General features: G+C 36.3%; 1 protein-coding gene across 9 annotated transcripts in view; it reads left to right on the top strand.

Moving 5' to 3' along the window:
* Positions 1-22604, top strand: part of SLC4A7 (solute carrier family 4 member 7) — a 93677-nt gene extending 71073 nt beyond the window's left edge. For 3 of the 9 annotated variants that reach the window (XM_017817984.1, XM_017817981.1, XM_017817980.1), the window contains exons 13-25: positions 638-771; positions 1337-1582; positions 4752-4857; positions 6749-6910; positions 7872-7985; positions 8404-8565; positions 8823-9074; positions 11269-11337; positions 11752-11925; positions 12255-12386; positions 13117-13208; positions 14932-15039; positions 18129-22604. In XM_017817984.1, coding sequence (XP_017673473.1) covers positions 638-771; positions 1337-1582; positions 4752-4857; positions 6749-6910; positions 7872-7985; positions 8404-8565; positions 8823-9074; positions 11269-11337; positions 11752-11925; positions 12255-12386; positions 13117-13208; positions 14932-15039; positions 18129-18210 — 1833 coding nt within the window. In that variant the 3' untranslated portion in view covers positions 18211-22604. The remainder of the gene's footprint in view (positions 1-637; positions 772-1336; positions 1583-4751; positions 4858-6748; positions 6911-7871; positions 7986-8403; positions 8566-8822; positions 9075-11268; positions 11338-11751; positions 11926-12254; positions 12387-13116; positions 13209-14931; positions 15040-18128) is intronic. The other 6 variants (XR_001875320.1, XR_001875319.1, XR_001875318.1 and 3 more) reach the window with 6 other exon arrangements.
* The last annotated feature ends 2984 nt before the right edge of the window (positions 22605-25588 follow it).

Here is a 25588-nt window from a genome sequence, read left to right as displayed (position 1 = left end):
TTATAGTAAAACATTTAATTCAAGAACTGAAGTAGTTATCTTAATTCAGTGAAAGAAATGCATTACCAGGTGGGACATTGGTTTACTGCTCATCTATTTTTGGTGTCATGTATACATAAACCAGTATTGTTCAGTAATTTCCCCTGCACCTCCGCCTGTCAGTTTGTTTTTTCTTTTGTAATGCTTGGTTGACTAATGCAGGTTTGATACGGCAGGCCGTATCATGTTTTGGCACAGGTATGTTGCAATATATATATTAATTTTCTTTACAGAGACAGATAAGTCTTCCCATAAACTACATGTTCAGTAACTTTTTTTTTTTTAAATTTATGTTTTAAACATATATATAATTGTTGGTATGCTTTTCCTCCATAGCTAGCAGGACTAGTAACTTGTTCTAGTTGGATGGCTTTATGTTTCTCAGGAGTGAAACTTTCAAAATCTTTTGTCCATGGTATTGTTACTGCAAAACTGTGTTAAGTTATTCTTGTCTCAAACATCAATATTAATTGCAATGTTTTTACATCTTGTCTTGTTTCTAAGTTAATGCGTCTTAAAGCTGTATTTATGCAGATGTGATGCTAAACGTTAACCTGAAAGGCAGCATAGTTACAGCAGTTTCTTTTCCCCCAAACAGAGTGCAATAGAGTCTCTCTTTGGAGCCTCATTAACTGGGATTGCCTATTCTCTCTTTGCGGGGCAACCTCTTACTATCTTGGGAAGCACCGGACCAGTTCTAGTATTTGAAAAAATATTATTTAAATTTTGCAGGTAAGTGATGTTTATATTAGCCCGATGAACTTTCTAACTTTCTAACCTATTAGAATAGCTGTAATTGAAAACATATGTGCATTAAATGTGTATATGTCCAAGATGATAAATGCAGTGGCAAGAGACTGAGAAATTTATATAGTTTGGGAAAGCTGTGAGGCACTGATGAACCTTAATGAGAAAATCAGTGATAAGAAGTGTTTAAGACTTTAATTAAAGTTATATTCTGAGTGTATGGACATGTTGGTTTTAGTTCTGCAGGGGTAAGCAAGGGTTGATCGGCAGATCAATCCAGGAGAAACCATCTGGGTAGTTCTGGAGAGATCATCCCTGTGGTGCTTCCCAAGCTAGGTAGTTGCACTGTCAATCCTAGAAACACCTTGCTGTGTTGCTTTGCTTTGGTGGAAGATGAGACAAAAAAAGTTTGTGTCCTTCAGAGCTAACATCAAGGATGAGAAAAGGGATGAATACCTACTGAGCTTGGCCTCAGTATCTGTTTTCAAATAGAATATAGTATTCATGATTTTTGGCTCAGTTAATACTTTTTGTTTCTTTGTTCACACAGGGATTACGATCTTTCCTACCTCTCCCTGCGAACTAGCATTGGTCTGTGGACTGCATTTCTATGCATTGTGCTTGTAGCCACTGATGCCAGCAGCCTTGTGTGCTACATCACTCGTTTTACTGAGGAAGCTTTTGCCGCCCTTATATGCATCATATTTATCTATGAGGCATTGGAAAAGCTTTTTCATTTGGGAGAAGTATATGCCTTCAATATGCACAATGATTTGAATAAACTGACTTTATATTCGTAAGTACCAAGTTTCTATCTGTTAGTGAAATAAGTAGGAAAATATAGAGACATACCATTTACTAACTAGCAATGGGTGCCTCTTCCAGGAAGGGTAGGAGGAATGCTGGGGGTGGTATGGGCATGAGAAACCTCAGAAAAATTCTATTCAGGATGCAGTGGAATTGAATTCTCTGCCTTAGCTATGGGTGGTTGGAAGGGATGAGGGGCCGTGACAAAGCCTGCTTTAACTGCAGCTTTACTAAAGGTCAGAAAAGGAGTTCTGCCTTACTACTTCTAGAAATCAAAGCTTATATTATAGTTTCATGAAAGAGGAGGAGTTGGATTACGAGCTCACACCTGCCAGAAGGAGATTCTGCTCACTGTTGCTGAGAGAAGCTGCTCATTTCACATAGCTTAAATGAAATCAAAAGTGCAGCTGTTCTTTGATTCATCAGCAACACAAAATAAACTGTTTATCAGTGATCCATATGTTCAAGATCAGTATCAGTAATACAGCAGATAAACCACAATGTGAGAACACTTCAGAAATACTAGTAAGAACCTATACATTTTTAAATTGTCTTCTGTTACTAATCTCCAATTGGTGCACCCACACCAGTATTTACCCTCCTGCTCCAGACATGTGGATTACAGTCTCACACACCATCTTTGAGAAGTACAGGTTTCTCTGCTAATGCCCCCCCTCCTGCTGGACCATGTGCATCCTCCAGTTTTAGTTGTACCTGTGTGGTTACAAAGTGGTGGTGAGGGAGCCCCCAGCGAGGTCATGTCCATACACCTGAGGTGGGAGTTCCTGCTTGTTGCACTGGGCAGTCACTCCCTAGCTGGAGAGCAGAGTACTCACCATTCCGCTGGGCAGCTGCTCTGCCTGGCTAAGGCAGAGCTCATCTTGCACACAGAGTGACTTCTGGCAAGGTTTTGACTATTGTGTGTCTACTCCAAGATCTCTTCTCACTTTTACAAACATTGCTACTTCTTTGCTACTTTTTTTCAGGATGAAAAGGCAAACACCCTCTCAGACTGCTTCTTGTGTTCTGTTCACACATGACATTTGCACTCACTTTATTGTCTTAACAGCTTTTAAGACCAGGTCCTGTTGCCAGGAGTGGGCCATGGAAGTACATTCACTTCCCAATTTCCCTTTATTTACTGGCTGATCATCCCTCTGTTTAAATGGCTCTGGGACCTCACTGGACTCTTATATGAGCATGTTAAATTCACTAATAAGGCAGAAACTGCTCTGTAGGTCTTCTAGCCCTCGCCACCTGATTGTGTTTTGCCACAGGCAGGCCACGAGGGTGGAGAGAAGAAAGTGTGATTTTTCTTTGGTTTGCCTCTGTGAGATATCACATGTCTTTCAGGACGTACTACGGTGTTCAGCTTTGATTTGTCCTGTATTTTTTTTCTATCACAAAGCTGTAGGAGATTCAGCCTTTTACAATTGCTCTTTGTCTTGTGGCTCACTTAGATAAGCATGCTTGTTTTGCACACTCTTCACCATTGGGGGTACGGAGGGAAAAAAAAAGAAGAAAAGAGACAATCTCAATACTCTTACATTTTCTGGTTTTTTTCTTCTTCTGGATTTCCACTTATCTACTTGGTGGCATCCATTATCTTCATTGCATTTGTTGAGAAATTTCTTTTGTCAGTCTTCCCTTTCAGCATGCTTGTTTATGTTACTGCCTTGACTAACAACTAAGTATGCTTTGTTTTTTTTCTCATCGTACTTATGGTTGCAATTCTTTTCTCCTCTGATGAGTCTGTGTTTGCAACTACCTTGTATGAATTACTGCTTTTCAGTCCTCTCCTATTTCCTTTTGCTGTTACTGTAGGATTCAGTTAACAAATTATGTTTACTTACTAATTTTTAAGTCCCCAAAACGTTGTACTTTGCAAATCTAGGTTCTTTCTACCTTTGCACATTTAGTGGTTTTTTTCCTTCTTTACCTTCACACCATCAAATGCAAATTTGCCCTTCCGTGGTTCTTTGGGTTTTTTTTTAGTGTCTTGGTGAATCTCATAGAAAAGGAGACTCATTTCTTGCTTATTACCTGTTTCTTTTCTTCTACATAAATGTTTACCTGTTAAGCTTATCATTTGGTGTACTTGAATTTTATTTGAAAACATCCCATTAAATCAAAATTGTGGTTTGGTTTGAGGTTTTTTTTATTTTTTTATTTGATGTGTGCTTCTGTCAACCTGTCAGAAGGGTTTCTGGTCCAAGTGTGAAAAAGAGTGCAATAGGGAGGGACACTTTTACTCCTACAAAAATGTTACTAAAAAAAGCATGTTATGTAGTTGCTTTAAACCCAAGCACTGTATGCATTTATATCTTCAGTTAGCTCACTGCATACTCAAAAATGGTGTCTTACTTCAACATGACAGGTTTTGGTCATGTATAGATCAGAAGGCATGCAAATATAAGATAAATGGCTAACTATCAGAGCTTTAGAACAGACAAAAGACTTAGAAACTTCTAGAGGCTAGTCACATAGTCTAGTTTGAAAAGGAGTTAAAGGAGCTGTTGAAATGTAGTCATCTACACCAGTTTTTTAAATGAAATGGTTTCAATATCTCTGTTTCCTCTTATGTTAGTATGCAGTAAGACTAACTGAAGATTCACTCATTGTGGGATGTTATGCAGTATAGAAGTCTAAAAACCTTCATTGGTACACAGTCATAGAAAACTATTTGTGCCAAGTTTGTTGAATTATTTAAAAATAACACAATATTTGTTAGTATAGGGTTGTTGGAAAGTGGAGTCATTTGGACTTTTGTTTTCATCTGTTACTCACAAGATGTAGAAGTCCACATATGTTTTGTATTTCATTTTTTTTTAGGTGCTTCTGTTTTTAAAAACTGACAGATCAGTCAAATAGTTAAGTCAGTATTTTACCTGCTTCTCATTCTTTAAAATACATAGGTTTGGGTTTTTTTCTGTACTATTTGTTAAACCTCCTCAGCAGTTGTCTCTTTGATTCTTGATTTCCCCCACCATGCCAGTAGTTCGCATGCTGTAAGGAGGAGCCTTGTACTCTGCTTCTTTCATAAAAGGTTGAGATAAACTCCGGCTTAAACTCTTAAGCATTTTTGAATTTATTGCACATTGCTGCATTTTGGCACATACAGCTTAAAAGCAGGAAAACTAATTTTTTCTTCCCTTCAGATGTGTGTGTTCTGAGCCTGAGAAACCAAGCAATGAAACATTGCGTGTGTGGAGGAGTATGAATAAGTCTGGGGAAGATATAGCATGGAGCAACCTTACAGTTTCTGTGAGTATCTGAGGTCTATATATGTCTCTGTGTGTTTGTATGTATAAAAAATATCTGCACAACACCAGTTTGATTAATATTTTTTCATCTGATTTCTTTTTTTTATTTGAACGTGGATTGTTTTCCTTATAACTGTATTTCTGAACCCTCTCATTCCTTCCATGAGGCTTTAAACAGTCATTGTAGAGATTTCAGTGAGCGAGTCCAGGGCAGTAAATGCTAATATTTTAGTAAATGCTAATACTAATGCTACAGTAGTCTGCTTTAGGTAGCCACTTTAACCTGATAGGCAGCACAGTTGTCTTTCTGAAGTGCAGATGAATATGATGAGGGGAATAAACAGGAACTTTGTTTCTTCCGTTTCCTGGAAAGGATGAACAAATATTTTTAAGATGATGTAAAGATGGAATCTGCAGTAAAAATAGGGTAGCAAACATGTTCCATTAGTTTGTTGGACATTGGTATAACTACAGCAGAATCAAAGGAACTACCTAAATATTGATTGGAAGAAAATAATTATTTGAAATTGAAAATAACTGTTTGGAACAAGGTTGAAAGCATTACCTTCTGAAGTGGATTTTATACCAGTATCTGATTTTGTGGGTAGGTGAAGAGGGGATAGTGTCTATGTGGAAGTGCTCTGGGAAGCTTTAGGGAGAAACACTTTTGCTGATTAGTAGTTCCTTGGGTGGTGTGAGGTGGACTAAATGCAGCTGTGTACAGCCACTTTGTGTACCCTGGCATCTTGTTTCCACCTACATCTTTGATTTGGATCTGGTATAAATTTTGTGTTGCATTTGCTAGCTCTGTGTGCCCACTTAAGGCATCTGAGGCTACTAAAGCAGCAGCAGCAATCTGTTTATGGGCTCCCATTGTGTCTAAGCCTAGACATTAACACTGAAAGTATGTGTTTTCCACAGCAAAAGTACTATGCTAAAACCTCAGTGCTTTACTTGGGCTTTAGCAGTGCTGTTTTCTGTGTACCACTAATGACTTCTAGTTTACTATAATCACTTAGAATGGCAGTTTCTCTTGGACTTAGTTTTTATATTTACTTTATTATTTATTTTATATGCCTTTTCATCCTGTGAATCACCTTTAGTCTACCTGAGAGATGGAACTGATCCAGGATTTGGTTATGCTTGTAATCAAACTACGTTGTTAACAGGAAGAATTCTTGTCATACGTTACATTTCCAGTGATTACTCCCCTTTAAGACTAGGTTATGGCAGTGCTGTTTCCAACTATTTGATTTATTGGCTTGTTGATTCCTTGTACCTCCTTGCATCTGCTTTAACTTCTTGCTTTGCATTTCAATAAGCCTTTTGGATAGGGATCATCTGACCTGGTTTTCTTTTTTATTCAAATCCATTATTTACCATGCATTTCTACTTTGCCAGAAACTTTTTTCTTATGGTTGGATTAATCTTGTTTTAGAAGTCTGTTTGTTTTCCTTAACTGTATCAGAACAAAACAAAATCATCAATAAAGAGGTGGGAGAAACTGAGGAGAAGGTTTTTTTATGTCTGTTAGCTTGAAAGTTGATGTTGGATCTTCTGTTTTTCATGGGCTTAGTCCTCAGTCTTTTATTTTATATACATTCTATCTTGCAATGCTTTGAAAAACAGAATAGAAATAATGTGAATGTAAAGGAATTGGGCATCTCCCAACATTTTGGCATGCTGAAATAATCAGTGATGGCTACTGTGGCTTTTCTGGAACAGACAGTACACATTTTTGGCATTTCAGGGTAGGTAGTGATAAAGGAAAGAACCCCCTTTTTTGGGATTGTGGACGTTCTCAAATGTGTTTTAAATCGAAAAGTTGCAAGCTTAATTGAATATACTAAATGTATAAAACATAGAAATTTAAAGAGTTTTTCTCTTTGCAGGAATGTTTAAAATTTCATGGTGTGTTTCGTGGATCAGCTTGTGGCCATCACGGACCATATATTCCAGATGTTCTCTTCTGGTCTGTCATACTATTCTTTACAACATTTTTCCTCTCCTCTTTCCTTAAGAAATTCAAGACTAAACGCTATTTCCCAACTAAGGTAATTCTGATTAGAGACTATTGTTATCTTGTGATAAGTACCTTAATATAACTTAAATTGAAATTTTTATTATGATATTTATTTTAAGACAGAAAAGGAAATTAAACCCCCCAAATTAACTAATAATTGCAAAAATGAAGACATTAGAGGAAAGAAATCGGCTGCAGAAAATTCACTTCTTATTCTGTACTTTGGTATAGTTGTAACAAGATGTTCTAAACATTGGAAGACCTAATCCCCTAAGTTAATGAGAATTGCCAGATATCATTTGGAGAGATAATACTGCTGCTGTTTTCCTCGCTTATCCGTGCAAAACATTTGATTGCTTTCCCCAGACTACTGATGTTTGTAGAGTTCTGAGTGGTTTCTCAGGGGAATATGTTTTCTAATAGAGGCTAATATGATGATGATCCTTGGACTGATTTACACATTTTCTTGTAGGCAGAATGAAGTGGTTAGATCTTCTGTAAACCTCAGTCTACTCCTGCAAAAAGTTCCTTACGTTTAATAAAATTATCTCTGGTAATCTGAATGTATTGCAGATTATCTGCCTCCTATCGATTAAAACATCAAATGTGTGAATATTGATATCAGAACTCTTCAGTAATGTTACTGACTTAAGCTACAAGAGACTAACTGTGATGGCTGAGTCCCCTAGTAGGGTTGAGGGGACAGGAAGATGATGAGGGAGTTATTTTGCCTCTTGCAGTAAACAACTTTTAAATGACGTAATTGGATGAACAGCATTATGAGGTAGTTGGATGTACAGAATGTTTATCTTATGCAACTTCATATGCTGGCAGGCAGCTTAGTGTGAAAAAACAGAGAAAATATATGTAATGTTCAGTGGCATAGTATAATGTAGACAGACTTCACTTTTCATAGGGGAGAAATTGTCTTTCTGTACATGCAAATTGTAATGATGAAAAAACAAGACTTAACACAAGTCTTTCCTTTATAGGTGCGTTCTACCATCAGTGACTTTGCAGTATTTCTGACCATAGTAATCATGGTTTTGATTGACTATTTTATAGGAATACCTTCTCCTAAACTCCATGTTCCAGAGAAATTTGAAGTAAGAAATAAAACCTTTTGAAAATGCTTGCTGTTTTATAGACAATAAATCAATGGAGTTGTATAGAAACAGAAATGTTTCTTTTTTGCTTACAATGTAGTTGATCAAGTAGTCTCTCAGAAAAGATGGATGTCTCACCTGACAGAAGAGACTGCTTTATATTATAACTGAAAAGGAAGCATTCTTTTGTGCAAATGTACAAATATGAGGGATTGAATGGATTTGTTTTAATTTTTTCCACATAAATGTTATGTTCACTTGTAATAGCTAAATCAGTCTTTTGGTCAAAGCCATTGGAAAAAAATCTGAATGCATATTTAAGAAACTGGTCTGTTGTTTGTTGAAGTTGTTTGCAGCAATAAAATCTGCATTCTGTTATAGTCATTTAATTCTTATTGTTGTTGGGGCTTTTTTACAGCCCACCCGAAAAGACCGAGGATGGTTCATAGATCCTCTTGGAAGCAACCCTTGGTGGACACTCTTAGTTGCTGCTGTTCCTGCTTTACTCTGTACTATTCTCATTTTCATGGATCAACAAATAACAGCTGTTATTATAAACAGGAAAGAGCATAAACTGAAGGTAAAGTAATTTTTCTGAAAGCCTAGTGTTGCGTAAGTCAAGTTTATTTGAAATAAGATTCATTCTGCAAATTTATGGAACATTAACAACAGCTACTAAATACATATTTAAATTGACTAATAAAGAACAAATACAATTTTGTAGACCCTCTCAAAGTATGTAATTTTATAGTTATAGATTGTTTACCGACTGAGTTGGGAATATGGTATCATATGAATAGAAAGTTTATCAAGATATTTGTTTGCTTAATTTTACAGAAAGGCTGTGGTTATCATCTTGATCTGCTGATGGTTGGTGTTATGTTGGGGATATGTTCTCTCATGGGTTTACCGTGGTTTGTTGCTGCAACTGTCCTGTCTATAAGTCACGTTAACAGCCTGAAAGTTGAATCTCAGTGCTCAGCACCAGGAGAACAACCAAAGTTTTTGGGAATCCGGGAGCAGCGAGTGACAGGATTGATGATTTTTGTGCTGATGGGGATGTCAGTGTTCATGACCTCTGTGTTAAAGGTAAAAGTTTTTCCAAAATAGTTTCTTTGTGCTTTTGATTTTGATGTTGTGATTTAGCATTTCATAACGTTAGGAAGTTTTATTATGTTAAGTAAAACATGCCTGGACCCATTCTTTAATTTCTTTTTTAGCAACAGATGTTAGTTGAATAGAAACAGTGTGGGAGGATGTAAGCAAACAAAATCTGAGAAAACTAGGAATGCAGTGAGTAGTAAAGAAAGCAACCTTTGTCTGTCATACCTGGTTTTCTTGCCAGCTCTTTTTTATTTTATTGAATATATGTTACCCAAAAACCGTAGTTTTTATGTGAGTGCATAAATGGGGAGAGAAAAGGAGTGTGATAAAGATATCAAGTTACTTGAGCAGAAGTAATACAATACAGCAGAAGGAACAAAACCATCTGGTTTAAAAGGTGATAGTCAGAAATTATATTGTTCACTTGTTCTTATCTTCAGCTTGTTAAACTTCATTTGATGCTTATAGTGTCAAGAGTATCTTATGCATCATCATGGTGTAATAGTGATTTTGCTGGTCGTATTGTAGCTTCAGATTACACTTTTTCTCTTAATTGATATCCCTAGTGGCCTTTCAAGGACTTTATTGAAAGAAAACTACTCAGTTCAGTTGGCTTTTTGCTCAGATTTTACTAAAAGCTGTTCAACTTCTGCTTAGTTGTTTCAAATCCAGTAGTTAAAAGGAGAAACAAAAGAACTGCTCTTTGTTGCCAGAATATCAGATATTGTATCATTGCTAGTACCTTTATAGAGCTTTGCAAAAGTCAGTTTAAAGACAGATCATAAGTAATTTCATGAGAAACATAGCTTCTTAAATTTAGATAATGGGAAGGAATAAACCTGTGAACACACAGCTATAGTTTAGTAATTAGAGTTACATATTATAAATTCTAAATAGTTGGCCATTTGTATGTGTTAAAGAATGTCAAGGTCTGAAAACAATAAGGCCCTACTAGTTACTAAAAATAGGTATTCAGAGTTGACAATCTCTGGTTGAAAAGCTACCAAGAACTTTGCTATATAATGCAAATAATCAGAAACGAGAGCAAAAATAATGAAATAGATTTATTGTTGCTCAAAAACAAAAGTTAAAAGTGCTGATTGCTGAAGCAAGATGTTTACCCCATGTTAAAACAGCTGATTCTTAGAAACTGACACTTTTTTAATGGACCTGTGGTAATAGGAATGACATAATTTCTCTTGTTTTTTATTAAATGTTTTTCTTTTTCAGTGTGAATGACTGTTATTGTTCAAAAGAAGTAAGGAGAACAAAGCCTTGCATCTGTCAGTTGCTGTGCTTTTGTTCCATGTGTGGATTTATACTGATTTAATGCAGTAGAAGTTAAAATATCAAATTATAGAGCTTACAGTGAAGACACTAGCCACACCAAACACGCAGTAATGAATCCCTAAGGCATAGTTTTATTCCGCACTGTTTAATTAAAGGCTTTTGTTCAAGCTTGATAGCAGCAGTTTTTATTAAGATTTCAAATTGTACGTTGGCTGTCCTTTACTTGAAAGCTTCACTGTAGAGGTTTGATGCAAGTGCCACTGAAATCAGTGGACAACTTTGTTATCTTACTAGGCTTTAAATTATATTAAAGGATAAAATTATTTAATATTAAATTATATAAGATGTATATTATATATTATTATTTAAATTATTATAAATTTTGTCTGCAGTAAACTTTAAATTGATCTTACTGAAGCAAAATTTAGCTCTGAAAAACTAGCAGACTTTCATAGCTCAGCTGGTATGGTGGGGTTTTTGTTTCAACTGCTCCAGAAATGCAAGATAAGTGATCAAAAGTAAGACTTCATATGGTGATTTCATGAAGTTGTGCAGAATCCAGTAGTGTCAATACAGTTCCTATCAAATTGCAACATAAAGCAGTATACTTAGCATGAATAAAAATCTTGGTTGCAACTTAGAAAATTGAATGAATGGGCAGTCAAGATGGAACTGCTTTTTTAATCCTGGGGATAGCCTTGTTAGTTCTAGATTTTTTTGCTACTCAGTGATGCATATATTTTCTCTATAAAGGGCCTCAGATTTTACAGATTTCACTTCAGTAAAATATAAAGTAAAAAATAACTTGGTCTGTGTCTTTCTCTGATATGGACTGCTATCTTATGCCGTGTTGATTCCACTTTTACTGTGAGTGTTTTTTCTTCCCCAGTTTATTCCAATGCCAGTTCTGTATGGTGTATTTCTTTACATGGGAGTATCTTCATTAAAGGGCATTCAGGTAAAATCTGATATTAATGAGCAGTTTGTTTAACACTGAAAAGGAAACTGTAACACACCACAATTATGTGAGCCACAATAATGCTACTCTATATTGTCTGAATAGCGTGGAGAAGAATTTCCTGTCACGATTCTTACAGTATTGTGCCTTCACTTTCCAGTTCTTTTTAATTTATTCCTTCAATAGTCTAGCCAAGAAACAAATTTTCTGCAATATTCTGGAATTTTTTATTATTAGTGTGAGGGGGGGAACCCAACAAAATAGCCCCCAGTTCCACCTCCTTGAATATTCAGTGTCTTTCATTAGTGTTTTATTTGGAATTAGCTTACCTTTCTGGAGTCCTGTAAAAATGTTTATTTTCTTTCGGAGAGACATAAAATAATTAACTGAAGGATGATTTCATTTTCCGTGCAGTTTTTTGACCGTATAAAACTGTTTGGAATGCCTGCCAAACATCAACCTGACTTGATTTATCTACGTTATGTGCCACTCTGGAAGGTTCATATCTTTACAGTCATTCAACTCACTTGTCTAGTTCTGTTGTGGGTGATTAAAGCCTCTGCAGCTGCTGTTGTTTTCCCTATGATGGTAAGTTTTCTTTTTTACAAGTTAGTAATTTTACAAGAGTATGTGATTTATCCAGAATCTCTTCAAAAGATGTTTGTTGCTTTAAGAAAGAAAGGAGTGGGAAAGAAACCAAAAACCCCTTTGAAACACAAAGACTTTTCATTTCCTGAAAATAAGCAGTTCAATTGTGAATAGCTGTTGAAAGTGGAAATTATTTAACTTTGTGGTAAGATAAAACTAGTAGTAGAAAAAAGGGCTTCAACTACAGATTGAGTGTGCTGAAAGCGTGTGTGAATTTTTGTTCATTTAAATAGTTAAATATAAATAATTTCATTTGTGGTTCCTTTAAGGTTCTAGCTTTAGTGTTCATTCGCAAGCTCATGGATTTATGTTTCACCAAAAGAGAGCTTAGTTGGCTTGATGATCTTATGCCAGAAAGTAAAAAGAAAAAAGAAGATGACAAAAAGATAAAAGAGAAAGAAGTAAGTGTGAAAACAATCAAACTAAGCATGTTGTAAATTACTGGGAAATAATAAGATGAAAAAGAATTTTAAGTGACCTGAGCATATGACCGTATATACCAAATATACATTTTGAAATTCCTTACTAATGAGATTTAATTCTAGAGGAACTATTACTGACAGTTAAGGAATTAAGTCACTGTTTCAATTATGCTGTTATGGACTATGATTCTTATTAAAATTACCAAGCAAAGTGGAAAGAAGCAGTAGTTAACACAAAAATGTTGAGTTTTTTGTCTTTCATCAGATTAGAAGGAGAGAAAATGAAGAGAGAGAGAAAAAGGAAGGGGGGAGATGGAAGTGGTGGAGTAGGGTGCCTTATCCTGCTTAAATTAACCACAAAACTGCTCATAGTATCAGGGATATATGGTGCTCATGTGTGTGTGGAGTTGTCATTAAAAGCAACTGCAAGTTACCAGTAATATAGTAATACAGCTTGTGTAACTTCTCCATAAAAGTCCAGCCTTGCTGTACATCACCTAGCTGAATTCCTTACAAAGCTTGTAACACCCTCCTTCCCCATTCTCCCATCTCCCTTGCCTGAATAAAACACTTCTAAGAGAAAAGGTCATAAGCTTTTTCTCCTGCATGCAACTCCAGTACCTTATCCGAATGGAATAACTGTCAGTGTGAGATACTTTGGTTTCTGCTGCATGACTAATTTTACAAACTTCTTACTTGGAATTTACAGGAAGCAGAGAGAATGCTTTCAGACAATGAAAGCGTACACCTTGCATATGGAGAAGCAAGTTTGAATTTTCCTGTAAAAACGCTGAAATGCAGGTATAATAAAATGTTGGTCTTTTAAAAGTTTTTGTATCACATGGTGTAATTTGCTTTATATTAAGTTGGTATGGGTTGAATTAATTTTTTTTCCTCTCAAGCTTGTAACTTAGCCATGATTAGGAATTATGAAGGTATATCTCCTGATGCTACAGTAGTATTTTTATGTTGCATTGTTCTTTAAAACTGCATCTTAATTATAAATTTACATGACCATCTTGAACAGATCAGATGACTCAATTTCGACCAGCTGTACTAAAGGTGAAGAAGCATCCTTGGTCAGTTTTTGTGGAATATTTGTGTGCTACTGTGCATGAAGTACTGAGCATTAAGCAACTAATAGCATCAGTTGAGCCATGTGTTTACCAGCCACTTGGATTTTTCAGACAAAGTGTAATTCTTTGGTTTACTTCAGTGAGGTCTAAAGTCAGTAACTTCTATGGTGCAAAACCCCCTTTTTACAGGCAACCATTTTTACTTTAGTAAAAGGTCATTTTCTGAAAGTAAATATGAGGACAGGTTCTTTTCCAGAAAAGGGAGTGCTGGAATTTCACTGATGGAAATTCCTTCAGCTTTGGAAGGCATTTTGTTTCAGTATGTCTCTCCCTTACTGAGGGTTGTATTTAACTGAGTTGTCAAGTATTCTACAACTGTTCCAACACACTCTGAAGATATAACCACTTAGTTGCTTACCACTTTTCTTTTCCTCTCTGAGGGTTCCTGAGTTAAAAATTGGCCTTCCTATGAATCTAGGGTAGTGTCAGGTCTACCTTGATGTGAGTTGGGAACAGGCAGAAATTATTCCTGATGAGTATTACTCGGAGAGCAGGCTTAATCAAACTGTAGCAACTCAAATGAAAATACTAAATGCTAAAGCTTTTTTAAAAAACAATTGAGTTGCTAATTGCTCTCACAGTAGAACTATGATTTCATCAACTGTGTGTGTGTGTTTACTATGTATTCTGCTGCCTTGTATCTTATGGGGATTCCTGAGGAAAAATGGCTTTGAAAAATTTCTTTGCCGTTTGAAAAACTCTTACAGATAACCTGGAGTAGACTGTGAAGCTTAAGTATGGAACAGGACAGAAAACATACCTACAGGCAACACCTAAGTCCACTGTACATGTAAATGGGTGGAGGACAAAAGTGGAAATAGACTTTAAAAACTTACCATCTCTGAGGGTGAACTTATCTTCTACAGGACTTGGGAGGGGGGTGGTCTGGCAAAAGAACCTTGAAAAATGTCTAGTAAGGCTTTGCTGGAAAAAACTCAAACCTTGAAATCTGTCTAGATAATTGTAATTTCTGGATTTTTAGTAGTTTTAACTCTCACCTGAGATACCAGTTTTGAAAGTTTATTAACATTTGCTTCTTTGCCCTTGATTATTTCCTGGAAGCCACCTAAAGTAACTGGTTTATGAAAGCCTTAGCAGAACAGTGTGATTAAATTCATTATTTCTGAGCATAGGAGTTATCTCTCAAATATTCTCAATGTCTTAGTGGTATCTATGTGAAAAACTCTTTCAAGATGATGTGTGGTTATGGTAGTGCTAGTGAGTTAAATTTTCAATTTTTTGTTGAAATACATTTTTGAGAGATGAACTCAACTTGTGGCTGTGTAAATATTGAGAAAAGGCACAACTGATGTAAATGATGAGTGACAGTAAGTATAATACTATTGCAAGGAATTGAATACTAACCAGAAAGTATGTTTGTTCTTTAGCATTGATCCCTCAGTTGTAAACATATCAGACGAAATGGCCAAAACTGCACAGTGGAAGGCTCTTTCCATGAGTACTGAGAATGCCAAAGTAACCAGAGCTAACCTGAGGTAGCTATAATTACTCACATGTTTTCTAACTGTGGTCTTGTGTTTAGCGGCTGTACTTGTATTTCTTGAAATGTATATCAAAAAAATGAATATAGGTGGTTTGTAACTCTGAGTTACTGACTTTTAGTTTAGAGGAACTTGAATTCAAACTTAATTTTTCTTCATTATGAAGTTTATCAATTTCTATAAGGAATTATTAAATGTATTATTTTAAATAGTAATTTTGAAATTACTCTTTATTTGCTTAATACAAGTGTTTACTGCTCTGATGGGCTTAGGGTTTCTAAATACTAGAGTGTATATGAGCATGGGAGTGGTTTGATCCTCAACATTACAAATTCGACTGGGAATAATGGTAAGTCACTTTCATTGTTGCTTTATGCTGCCTAGGATCTGCCTTAGGGTTCTGTGGGTGGGTTGCTTGATTCATTTTCCTCAACTCATTTTTAATATTATAAAAATTAAACCTGTCTCAAATACTACCTTCACTAAGTATAAAATATATTTGAATGAGGTACTGAACAGATCAGGAGTCTCAGTTCCCTGTGAGCTGACGTGCATTTTCTGTACTGATTGGGAGCCTTTTTCTCAGTGAAGTCCCCATCAAACAACAAGCTCTGGGTGCAATGAATCATTCTGCTCTTCTGTCGTATTTTCTTTCCTGTCTGGCCGAATCTATCAAGGGAAATAAACCAAAACTTGAATACGTGGAATATCCTCAACTTCCTGAAAGGCTTGTATTTTATAGGGACTGGTATCTGTGAACTGTTCCATCACAATGCAACTATTGCTTAGTAGTTTTTATGTAGGAAAGAAGGGAGAAATGGGCATGGTTGCCTTGAAACACTAAGCTTATGAAATCCTGTTGTCTACGCATCTCTCTTGGTTGATCCCTTTCAGCCAATTCTGTCAAAGGAAGGCATGTTTCAAAGATAAGAAATTGTCAGATTTTGTATCAAATTACATCTTGGTGGAGGAGTTCATGGTGAGAAGGGAGTGTTCATATGTAACTGTGCAAGCTATCTCAGGTGCCATTGAGCTTGCATCATGGAAACAGTAGAAGTGAGTGGCCACTTAGCACTTTTGTACCATCTGACTATTCAGCACGTGTGTTGCTCCAAATTAGGCATGGAAATACGGCTTTGCTTTGGCCAGACAGCAGGTCAGCCAAGGGTGAAGAGGAAAAGCTGAAGAGACTTGTGAGTGCAGGCACCATTTCGAGTGAACCTCTAGCCTGTATTTGTTTAAACACTTTAAAAATGTTTAATTTCGTGTTTAATTGAAACATTTTTAAAACTTGAGTACTACACGAACAAGACTGTCAGGAAGACAAATAATAGAGGCATTAGATAGATAACAGAGCATATCTATCAGTCTGCCCTCTTCTTTTAATTGTTTTCTTTCATGCTAAATTCTCAGAAATCTGTTACAGAATTTGTGGATGTTTCTAGTACCTTATCTGATAGTTGTTGGGTGTATAAGGCTTGAAGAGATACAGACCTGTATTTCTCTTTCCAGAAGAATTAGAATTTTGGTTTTCAGGTAGTTACAAGTTAGGAAAGCACAAGATGGAGTTGTACTGTTTCCTGAGTAAGTTAAGTTAGTATAGAATTATATGCAGCACTAGCAAATCAGGCTTCTGACAAGTTTGCAATGTTTTTTGATTACTAAGCATGTATTCATTATTCCATCCATTTGTTATGTTTTGCTATTAGACATTTCCCTTTTATTCCAGAACATGCTCTGCTTGAGCTTAGTACAGTAAAAATTCCATCTTGGTAGAGAACTTCCTAAAACTATAAATTGAATATAAAAAACTGATGCCAGAAACCAGCTCTTTCAAGAGGCAATCTGATATTGCATCAATCTAGAAAATGTTAAAAGGCAGGACTTCTTGAGCCTTAACTCAGTTGCTGTTTTGAGATATTTGCTACACTTTCTTGTCTAGTGGGTGCTGTCAAGATTTAGAGATGTCACTTCTGCTCAGTCAAAAGTAATTACCAGTAAATTATTCATCTCAGTTCTGTTAAGGTTTTTCTGTGTAACCGTCTTCATTTCGTGGTATGGACGAAAATATATTCAGTGCTGTGGTAAAAATGATTCTGTAGGCAGTGCTATTTTCAGATTTATCAGTTTCAAATACTAATGCAAGCATGTCTTTTATAATTCCAGAGGACATGTTGTGTGGGTTGACATTATTTATTAAAAATTATATATTTAAAAAAATACATTTCTTAATTTTTTTTTTCTGGATGTGAACTGATTCAGATTGCTTTTTCTTTCTCCCTCAACCATCTGTCATAGTTTACAGACTCTGTGGAGTCTGCGCACACTTGTATTTTCCAAGGAGTCCCAGAATTTTTCTCTTTGTATGAATTTTTAATAAATTTTTTTCCTTAGAGAGCAACTTTACAGATGTGTCATCTCTTCTAATACTCATGCCTCGAGAATCCTTCCTCTTATGCTCTTTCATTTTATCTTCTACTGTCCTGCAAATTACCTCGGGACATTCCTTTTTGTCCTTGAATAAGGCACCGTTCAATGGCTGCGTCCCTAAGAGGATCAGTTGTTCAGGTGCCAGCCAACCACTTGTCTTTAGGGTCTTCCACTTCACTTGAATGGACACTTATGCAGGTTTCTAACTGTCCTCTACTGTTGTTGCAAGTGTGGTTCTCCCTTTTGAAAAGACCTAAATGTTTTCCCAGTCTTGTATTACGAACAAAATAGTTTCCCTGTCCAAGAATAAAGCAGTGTTAGTAATATTGCTTGTTAAGTATTTTTGAGTATTTTTAACTAGACGATTTTGCAGGTTGCTGTGTTGTTGGTTTTTTTCTTTTTAAAGATGTTTTGCCAAACAGTTTCAAATCAATAATAGCAGTGGGATTGGAAATGCTATTTATGGATGAGAGATTGGCATTTTCTCTCTTTAGGCTTGTACTGTTCTTGTGAATAGTATTTAACAATTACTAAAATTTAATAGAATTGCGTCATGAAAGTGTCTCTATGTAAATACTTCTAGTGTTTTTTGTAAAGTATAAAATGTTTGAAAGTGAACCAAACCTTACATTTTCCTCTTTGTTTTTGAACAGCCCTGAAAAACCAGAAAGTGTGAAAATAGAAGTGGAAAAATCACCTGTTGTGAAATATGTGGATGCTGAAACATCTTTATAGAACGGAACCAAGAGGAATTGTGTGTATTTGTGTGTGTATATATGTATCACTGTAGGATATTATACCATGGAAGTGTGATTTCCAATTTAAGGAGCAACATATATTTAATTCTACCATTGTTTAGGGCACTGTAGATATGCTTGCGTAATGCGAAGATTTTTCCAATAAGTAAGATGAGTGGTAATCACACTTCAGCTATTTATTTTATTGGGAATTTTATTTTAATTTTTAAATAGGAAGACTGTAATGAATGCTTATTATTTTCAATAATCAATATGTGCATAAAAGTTACATCAGCTTTTGCTGATGGTTACTGGTCCACATGGCTTAAAGTTTTGCAATACCTCTGTTTATAATGTGCGCTACAGACGTTTGTTTTCCATGCAGGCAATTAGTGCTTGTTTTTTGCAGGGTATACTTTTTTTTGTGGTTTCATAGAACAAATATTAATGTGCTGTTGACAAGAACTGCTGTGGTTTATGTCTCCACTCCATGCTAGTGTTTTCTGGAATCTATGTCTCTTATTCTACAGAAGTGGCCTAGAGCCCTAAGTCAGATGGTTAGTTAAGCCTTAAAATATATCTAAATACCCTGGTTTCCTGCTTTCCCTTTTTTTTTTTTTTTAATTGTGTCTTGGTTTTTCATTATTGTCCAGTAGCAGTATGAGTGCAGTAATTGTAGTTAGATCCCCAAGTCAGTATTTGCCATTCTGGACACTCCATGTTTACACAATATAATTTGAAATTACAGGCAGCAATTTGGTCTCTACAAAGTTATACATACTTACCACAACAGTACTCTTGAATTCTTTTCTTCTGGTTTTTACTTGCATTTTTTTCTATTAACTTGCAGAGTCTGATTTACTTAGCTCTAAGAATGAAATACTCTAAAAGTTTCATGTCTTCATCAGATATATTTCTTGGGTTTTAAATTTACTGTGTATTTGATTAAATTAGCTGTAGTTTAATTCTGGAATAGGTTTATGATCAGTATTATTTTATGGATTACTAATTGCTTTTGGTATTTGTGTGTACAGTTCTGATCCTCTCCATTGTAAAGGGCATATATGATATCACACCAACTTATTTTTAAACATTTTATTTATTTTAATTAGTATAAATTTTTATCATGTACAATGAATTGAAGAAATAAATATTCATTTATTAAAGTAAATGGGATTTTTGGGGGGCTCTACTGATAAAGATACAGTCAGTGTGCATTTATTATACTTAACATTTTCAAGTTCTAGAGTTTAGCACTATAATATTTGAAATAATGAGAATTTTATATATAAATGAAAATCCTGATCAATTACCTGCACAGTTTCCATTGTTAATACTTTTTGCCTTATACCTTAGGGGTTTTTTTTGTATTTACTTTCCATCTCTTTACATTCTGTATTGCCACTAGACCTTTCTGGATGTATTGCAATGGCTTTAATTAGAATCTGTGCTAATTCAAAATTAGAAGATGCTGTTTGCTATTAAGCAAACTGTTGGCAAAATTGGGAGTTTTATCATGGACCAGTTGAGGTGGTCCAGCAAAAGGAGCTGATTCTGGAGGAAGGCAGACTTTATCTGAAAATACCACTTGAGGTGGAATTTTGGTGCACTTCAGCCAAGTGTCACCTCAAGAGAAGGTAATTGTATATTACAAAAATAAAGCAATCAGTGGGAATAAATAGAAACATTTAAAAATAGCATTTACATTACACGGACTGTTACTGTTCCCTTTAAATGTAATGTAATTATTTAACGTTTTTCTTCCTTTTTTTTTTTTTTCCTTTTTTCATTTGACTGAATTCCAAGAAGACAGTTTAAAGAAAGGAAGTTGTAGTGTACAGCAGTATGAATAATGGTATCCAAACTGTCATAACAAAGGCTCAGGTCAGTGGCAAAGCAAGTGAGGTCTGCATTAGCAGTTTGACCAATACTGTGTAATGACCGGTGTTCTTAGATAATAGTGTAGCTTGTGCCTTAGTTTGAGTTTGTGCTCTTTTAGAAAATAACCCATGTTTTCCCTATGGTCAAACTGAGATAGAGTGAAACTACAGCAGATGGTTTCCCAAAACTTTCTACATTATTTAAAAAAATAAAAAGCACATATCTGCATGTCAGTTGTTGACTACTAAGTAGCTCTTGCTGAATTGAAGAGAGAAGATATTTTGAGCATTTTAGGTAACATCGTCCACAACACATTACTTTTGTTCTAGTCCTCCCAGTAGTATTTTACACTTAATGTTCAGAGCCCTACAACAGTTTCCAAAGACACAAAAAATTACTATAAGCCTCTTGGATTTCTAACTCTTTAATGCTGGAAATCAGGGTTCTGTGGTGCTGCACACCTTGTATCTGGCTTCTACTTTGGGAAGGTTAAGTTTAGGTCAATATTACAGGAAGTGGATATATTTCTAGTAAAGTAGAAAGGAAACAAAACCAAAGCCCACAAGTCTAATCACAGTATTTATTTATTGTGTAGATATTTTAATCAGTGCCAGAAAGACCATAACTTGGCAAACCAGTTTACAGTAATCTTTAGTTCCAGTATTCCTAGGCAGTAGTAGCATGTTATACTTGCACTTTTTTCCCATATGAACAGGAGAAGATCTGGTATTAAGTGCATAAGTCTCTATTGATAATCCACGGTTAAGTGATTCGCTGCTCATTTTACACCACCTCTGCTTTAAAATCACGCATGGTATTAAAATGAAATGGCTAAGGATGTAGTTTCTATTTTAGATATATGTTTTGCCTTAATGGATGCAAAAGAGCAGTGATAATTGCTGTGCACTGATTTTTTTTCATAGGGTTTAAACCCTGTAAAAACTACGCCAATGTATTTCCATTCCAACAGTCAGAGAAAAATAAACAACCCTGCACTTTTTTTAGATGCCTTGGTTTCCTGGAATGGAGCTTAGTGCTACTGTGTACCTGGCTGCAGAGCCACCTCAGGAAGTCCCTTTTTTTTTCCTTTTTTTTCCCCCCCTTCTTTTTTTTTCATTTTTTTCTTTTCTTTTTTTTCTAATTTATTGAAAAATATGAATGTTTACATGAAGTGTAGGTCTTAATTTTGACCACTCCATTTAAATTATCATCTAAAATGTATCACTTAAAATGCAGTTGCATGTTTAAATTATATTCTAGACAAGTCATTCTTACTGTTTTCATATGTATTACAGTGACATGTTTCTCATTCTGTTTACATATGCCCAAGTTAATGACAGTTTCTTCCTAGATTAATTTTGCAGTTATAATATTTTTAAAATTTTTCTGTGAAATGTTCCAAATTGCCAAGTTTGTCATCATGAAACCTTTTAGGGTAGAATTTGGTGCCCTAATGGTGTTTTTTTCCAACCAAGTATCTTGGCCATTTTTTCCACTTTTAATGAACGTTCTCCCGTAAGTTATCATTTACTTCATTCACTTGCATCTCTGTCTGTATACAGTAACTTCCTAAAGGCAGGTTCGACAGGCTGTAAAATATATCTGTAACAAATAGTTGTCACATCACAGAGCCTGCACCATTCTAAAGGGTTTGTCTTGTACATATGTTCTGTAAATCATAAGGTAAATGGTTCATGACTTTCAGTTCACAAATTTAGTCTGTCAGATGAGCACCACAGTGAGCTTAGTTTTCTTTTTGCTTTTTTATGATTAGTAATGTTTTAATTACTCATCTAGGACAAAATTATCAAGTACAGTACAAATGTGTGAAATATTTTCTTTATACCAACAGTAATTTATTTTATGGCAAATTTTAAGACTATAGAGACACCCAGCTTTGAGTCAGCATAAATGTAGTGCTATAAATAAAGCAAATTGCTCAGTAAGTTTAAGTCGATTTTATTTTATAATGTTTTTAGTGAAAACCTCTAGAACTTTGTAGTTGGCATTGAAGTTAACCTAAAGACACTTTCATATTGAATTTAGTATCTGTTGACATTTATTTGGAATAATGAATAAGTTTGAAAATGGATACTTTTCTAAATTATTTTATTGGAAAGACACATCATTTATAATATTTTCTTTTCTATCGTTGCTGATGGTCCTGTGCAAAAGTGTCTTCCAGGTTCGGCTTCTGCAGCTGAACTGAGGTTTTGATTTTAATACTCTTTATTTGAAATGTGATTACATACTGTACGGTTTGAATTTTTTACAACTGCTTTTCTAATTACAGTGACGTTTTCTTACTTTATAACCAAATCCAAAGCAAACGAAAACATTATTCCAGCTGTAGAATCAAAATTCAGTTTATACAGAAAACACAACTCTCAGACTTGTCTTTAATGTGAAAGATTCAGCCTTTGTGTTGTTTTAATTACTGCTAGAATAAAATTATCTTTTGTAACATTTCAGAAAGTTGGTAAAAGCAATAAAAAAATCTCCTGGACTCTATTCAGGCCGTTTCTGTTTTTATTGCCCGGGACCAGGGGCCTGGAGGTACCGGGATCTGACCCTACGAGGAGGGTTCGGCCATGGCGTCCCCGTGCCCATGGCAACGGCGCCGGGCGGAAGCGGTAGCCAGCGTCCCGCAGGGCTACGAAACAAGACGGCTCGCGATTGGCCGGCGGGCCGGCTCGCTCCAAGAAGAGGGGAGACGATTGGCCGCGGGGTCCCGTCCGGGCGGAGGGAGCGTCGCCGTCGCCGGGCCGCGGAGCGGAGCCGAGCGCGCGCCGCGGCGTGAGTGGGAAGGGGCGGGTGGAGCGTGCGGCGCGCTGAGCGGCCGCGGGGAAGGGAACGGGAGGGAAGGGGGAAGGAAAGGCAGTATCCATCCCTCTCCCATTCCACTTGATGACGTCTTCCCCAGCCCTGCACCTTTGCCAGCTCCGAGCGTTCAGGAGGCATTAGACAACCTCTCGTGATTTACAAAGGCTCCAAGTCGTAGCGGTGTAATTCCCCATAAAGGCCTGCCCGGTAGCAAGGGCGGAGAGGATGAACTTCACAGAGCTACGTGTTTTTCTTGAGTTGATACCGAGCTGCTCACTAGACTTCAGAAATCTGTGTTTTTTCTTCCCCCTCTACCCCCCCTTCCCATCTGTGAACTGCAGATTAACAGGGTGGATTTAGGCAGACTACAAATAAAAGTTATGCTGTGGAAAACAGCCCAGAGACTGACACTGCGTGAGGTCAGGAATCTGAGAACAGGCCTGTCCATTTATGGCTCCACTGGAACTGAGGTGGTGCAGAGAAAAAACAAAAAAACCAATCAAACCCAAACCAGCAGAAGCTTGAATACTCTTATTTGTTAGAAAAGCAGGAACCTTACATTGAATTCTAGTTAATCTTTAGAGAATCCCCAAAGGAGTTATTAAATAAAATTTCTGATAAATATATATGCATGTGAAAGTTGTCATATACAGCAAACACAGATTTCCATATTGATTCAGTCAATAAAATGAAAGAAATACTCTTCAAACATTGTCTGTATGGGTTCTTCAATACAGTTTCCTAGACACAGACTGCGACTGGTGGGGATCTATTTGTCTGATTGCTGTGTTCGCTGAGAACAAGAGGGGAAGACATCCAGACTTCCCTTTGTTTCCATCAGACAAGAGAGGAAAAGTACCTATTGGTAACTTTTCATCATCTTTGATGCTTCCTTTGCCATCACTTTGACCATATTTGGAATCAATTTCTATTTTGACAGTAATATATTGATAAATGCTCATTTAAGGAGCGAATTTACATCTGACCTTCATCTGACCCAGTTTATGGTATTAGATACATTCCTGTCTAGCAACAGCATCAAAAGTCTTACTAAAGCCAAGATATAATGTATCTACTGTTTCTTTATCCACCTTAAGCCAATTATCTCGTGTATGATTAGATAGTGGAACTCAGCCACTGGAGTGATTAAGGAAGGAGTTCAAGGGTAAATCCATCAACTAGTTGGCTTACAAACTGTCCATATCCAGTAGTTATTGCTAATAAAGATTCTAAAGAATGTGAGATGTCTTTTTGAAGAGAACGTTACACTGTAGTTGTTGTTGTTGGTAGATATATCCTCCAACATGTCTTTGTGTTCTTGTTTATTTTGGGGTTTGTTTTCACCTTCTGAAGCTTATGTGTTTAAGTCATCTGAGATGGATACTGGATTGGGCCACAGATCAAGTCTGGGATAATTCCTTTGTCTCCTGTTTCTCATCATGTGGATTCTTTCATTTCTGACAGGATTCTTGGAGCATTTCTTGTCCTATCCTGCATTCCAGTGCTATCAGAATGCATCTCCCTTCCTATGTAATTAAATGAACATAACTAATTACGTGTAATTATCCCCAGTTAAAATGAATTAATTAATATTGTTCTCATTGTTTTAAATGGAATGAAATAAGACTGTAAAGACATTTTCCTTTTAATGTGTTTCTGTTCTAAGAGTTGTCTGGTCCCATTTTTTTTCTGGCACAACCTAAGCGAGTGTTGTTTGGTTTGTTTCTTACACATTACTCATGGCTGGCTTAGTAGCAGGGGGATAGTTATGAGGATAGTGAATAGCCTGGCTTCATGGAAATTTCTACTGGCACGAGTAAAGAAGAAACAGAGGGGTGGGAACTTATCCAGCAACTTCAAGAAAGTCAAATAAGTGTGAGAATAGTTAAGGAATATTTAATGTCTGTTTTCTCTCAGGTTTTTGGCTGACAGAATGAAAAGAGGGGGTTATTTCCTTTTGTCTACCCCTCACTCAGGGTGTGGTGCTAATATACCTACCTGATTTAATGACTGAGGAAAGAGACTTTCTGCTCTTCTCTCGATTTACACCTGTGCCTTCCTGCCAGTCAGCAGAGATACTCATCAGGCTACTGTAACAGTGAATTAAAATGGTAGAAGAGTTACTATACTTGAAGGGAGGCATATTGTTCCCTTTCTCTAAATTGGCTCAGGTTGAGTCACATCAGCTGAAGAAGAGGACAGTGGCTGAGAATGGGAAGGGAAGGAAAGGGGAAAGCTATTTTCATCAGCAGGTGGCTGTTAATAAATGGGTTTAATCTCTGTAGTAAAGCTGAAGGGCACAGCACTTTAAGCTGCACGGATAAATGCTCCTTTCTGGATGTTGTCCCTGCCCTTGTACAGCAGAAGTACTTGGGGACAAGCTGCAAGGTCATAGGGGTTAAAATAGGAGAGTTTATTCATAACCTGAATTGGGTTTCCCAGTCCAGTGAGCTGTGCATCTATGGTGATGCTCTGCTGACAGACCAGAGATCTGTCTCTATGAAATAGAGGTAACACCAGGGTGAGTTCTCAGGGCTGGGTGAGGGCTCTATCCTTGAGTGAACTACATCCCTTCGTTTTCAGGCAGCAGTGCAGGGAATTTGGCTTGATGTTTGTGAGGTTCAATTTTGTATAGAGACTTTTGGATCTGTAATGGCAATGGACCTTAAAAA

This window comes from Lepidothrix coronata, unplaced genomic scaffold (genome assembly GCF_001604755.1).
Source record: "Lepidothrix coronata isolate B3197 unplaced genomic scaffold, Lepidothrix_coronata-1.0 Scaffold64, whole genome shotgun sequence".
In the NCBI taxonomy this organism is placed as follows: domain Eukaryota; kingdom Metazoa; phylum Chordata; class Aves; order Passeriformes; family Pipridae; genus Lepidothrix; species Lepidothrix coronata.
Note: the sequence above shows the minus strand (reverse complement) of the source record. Positions and strands in the feature narration are given on the sequence as shown.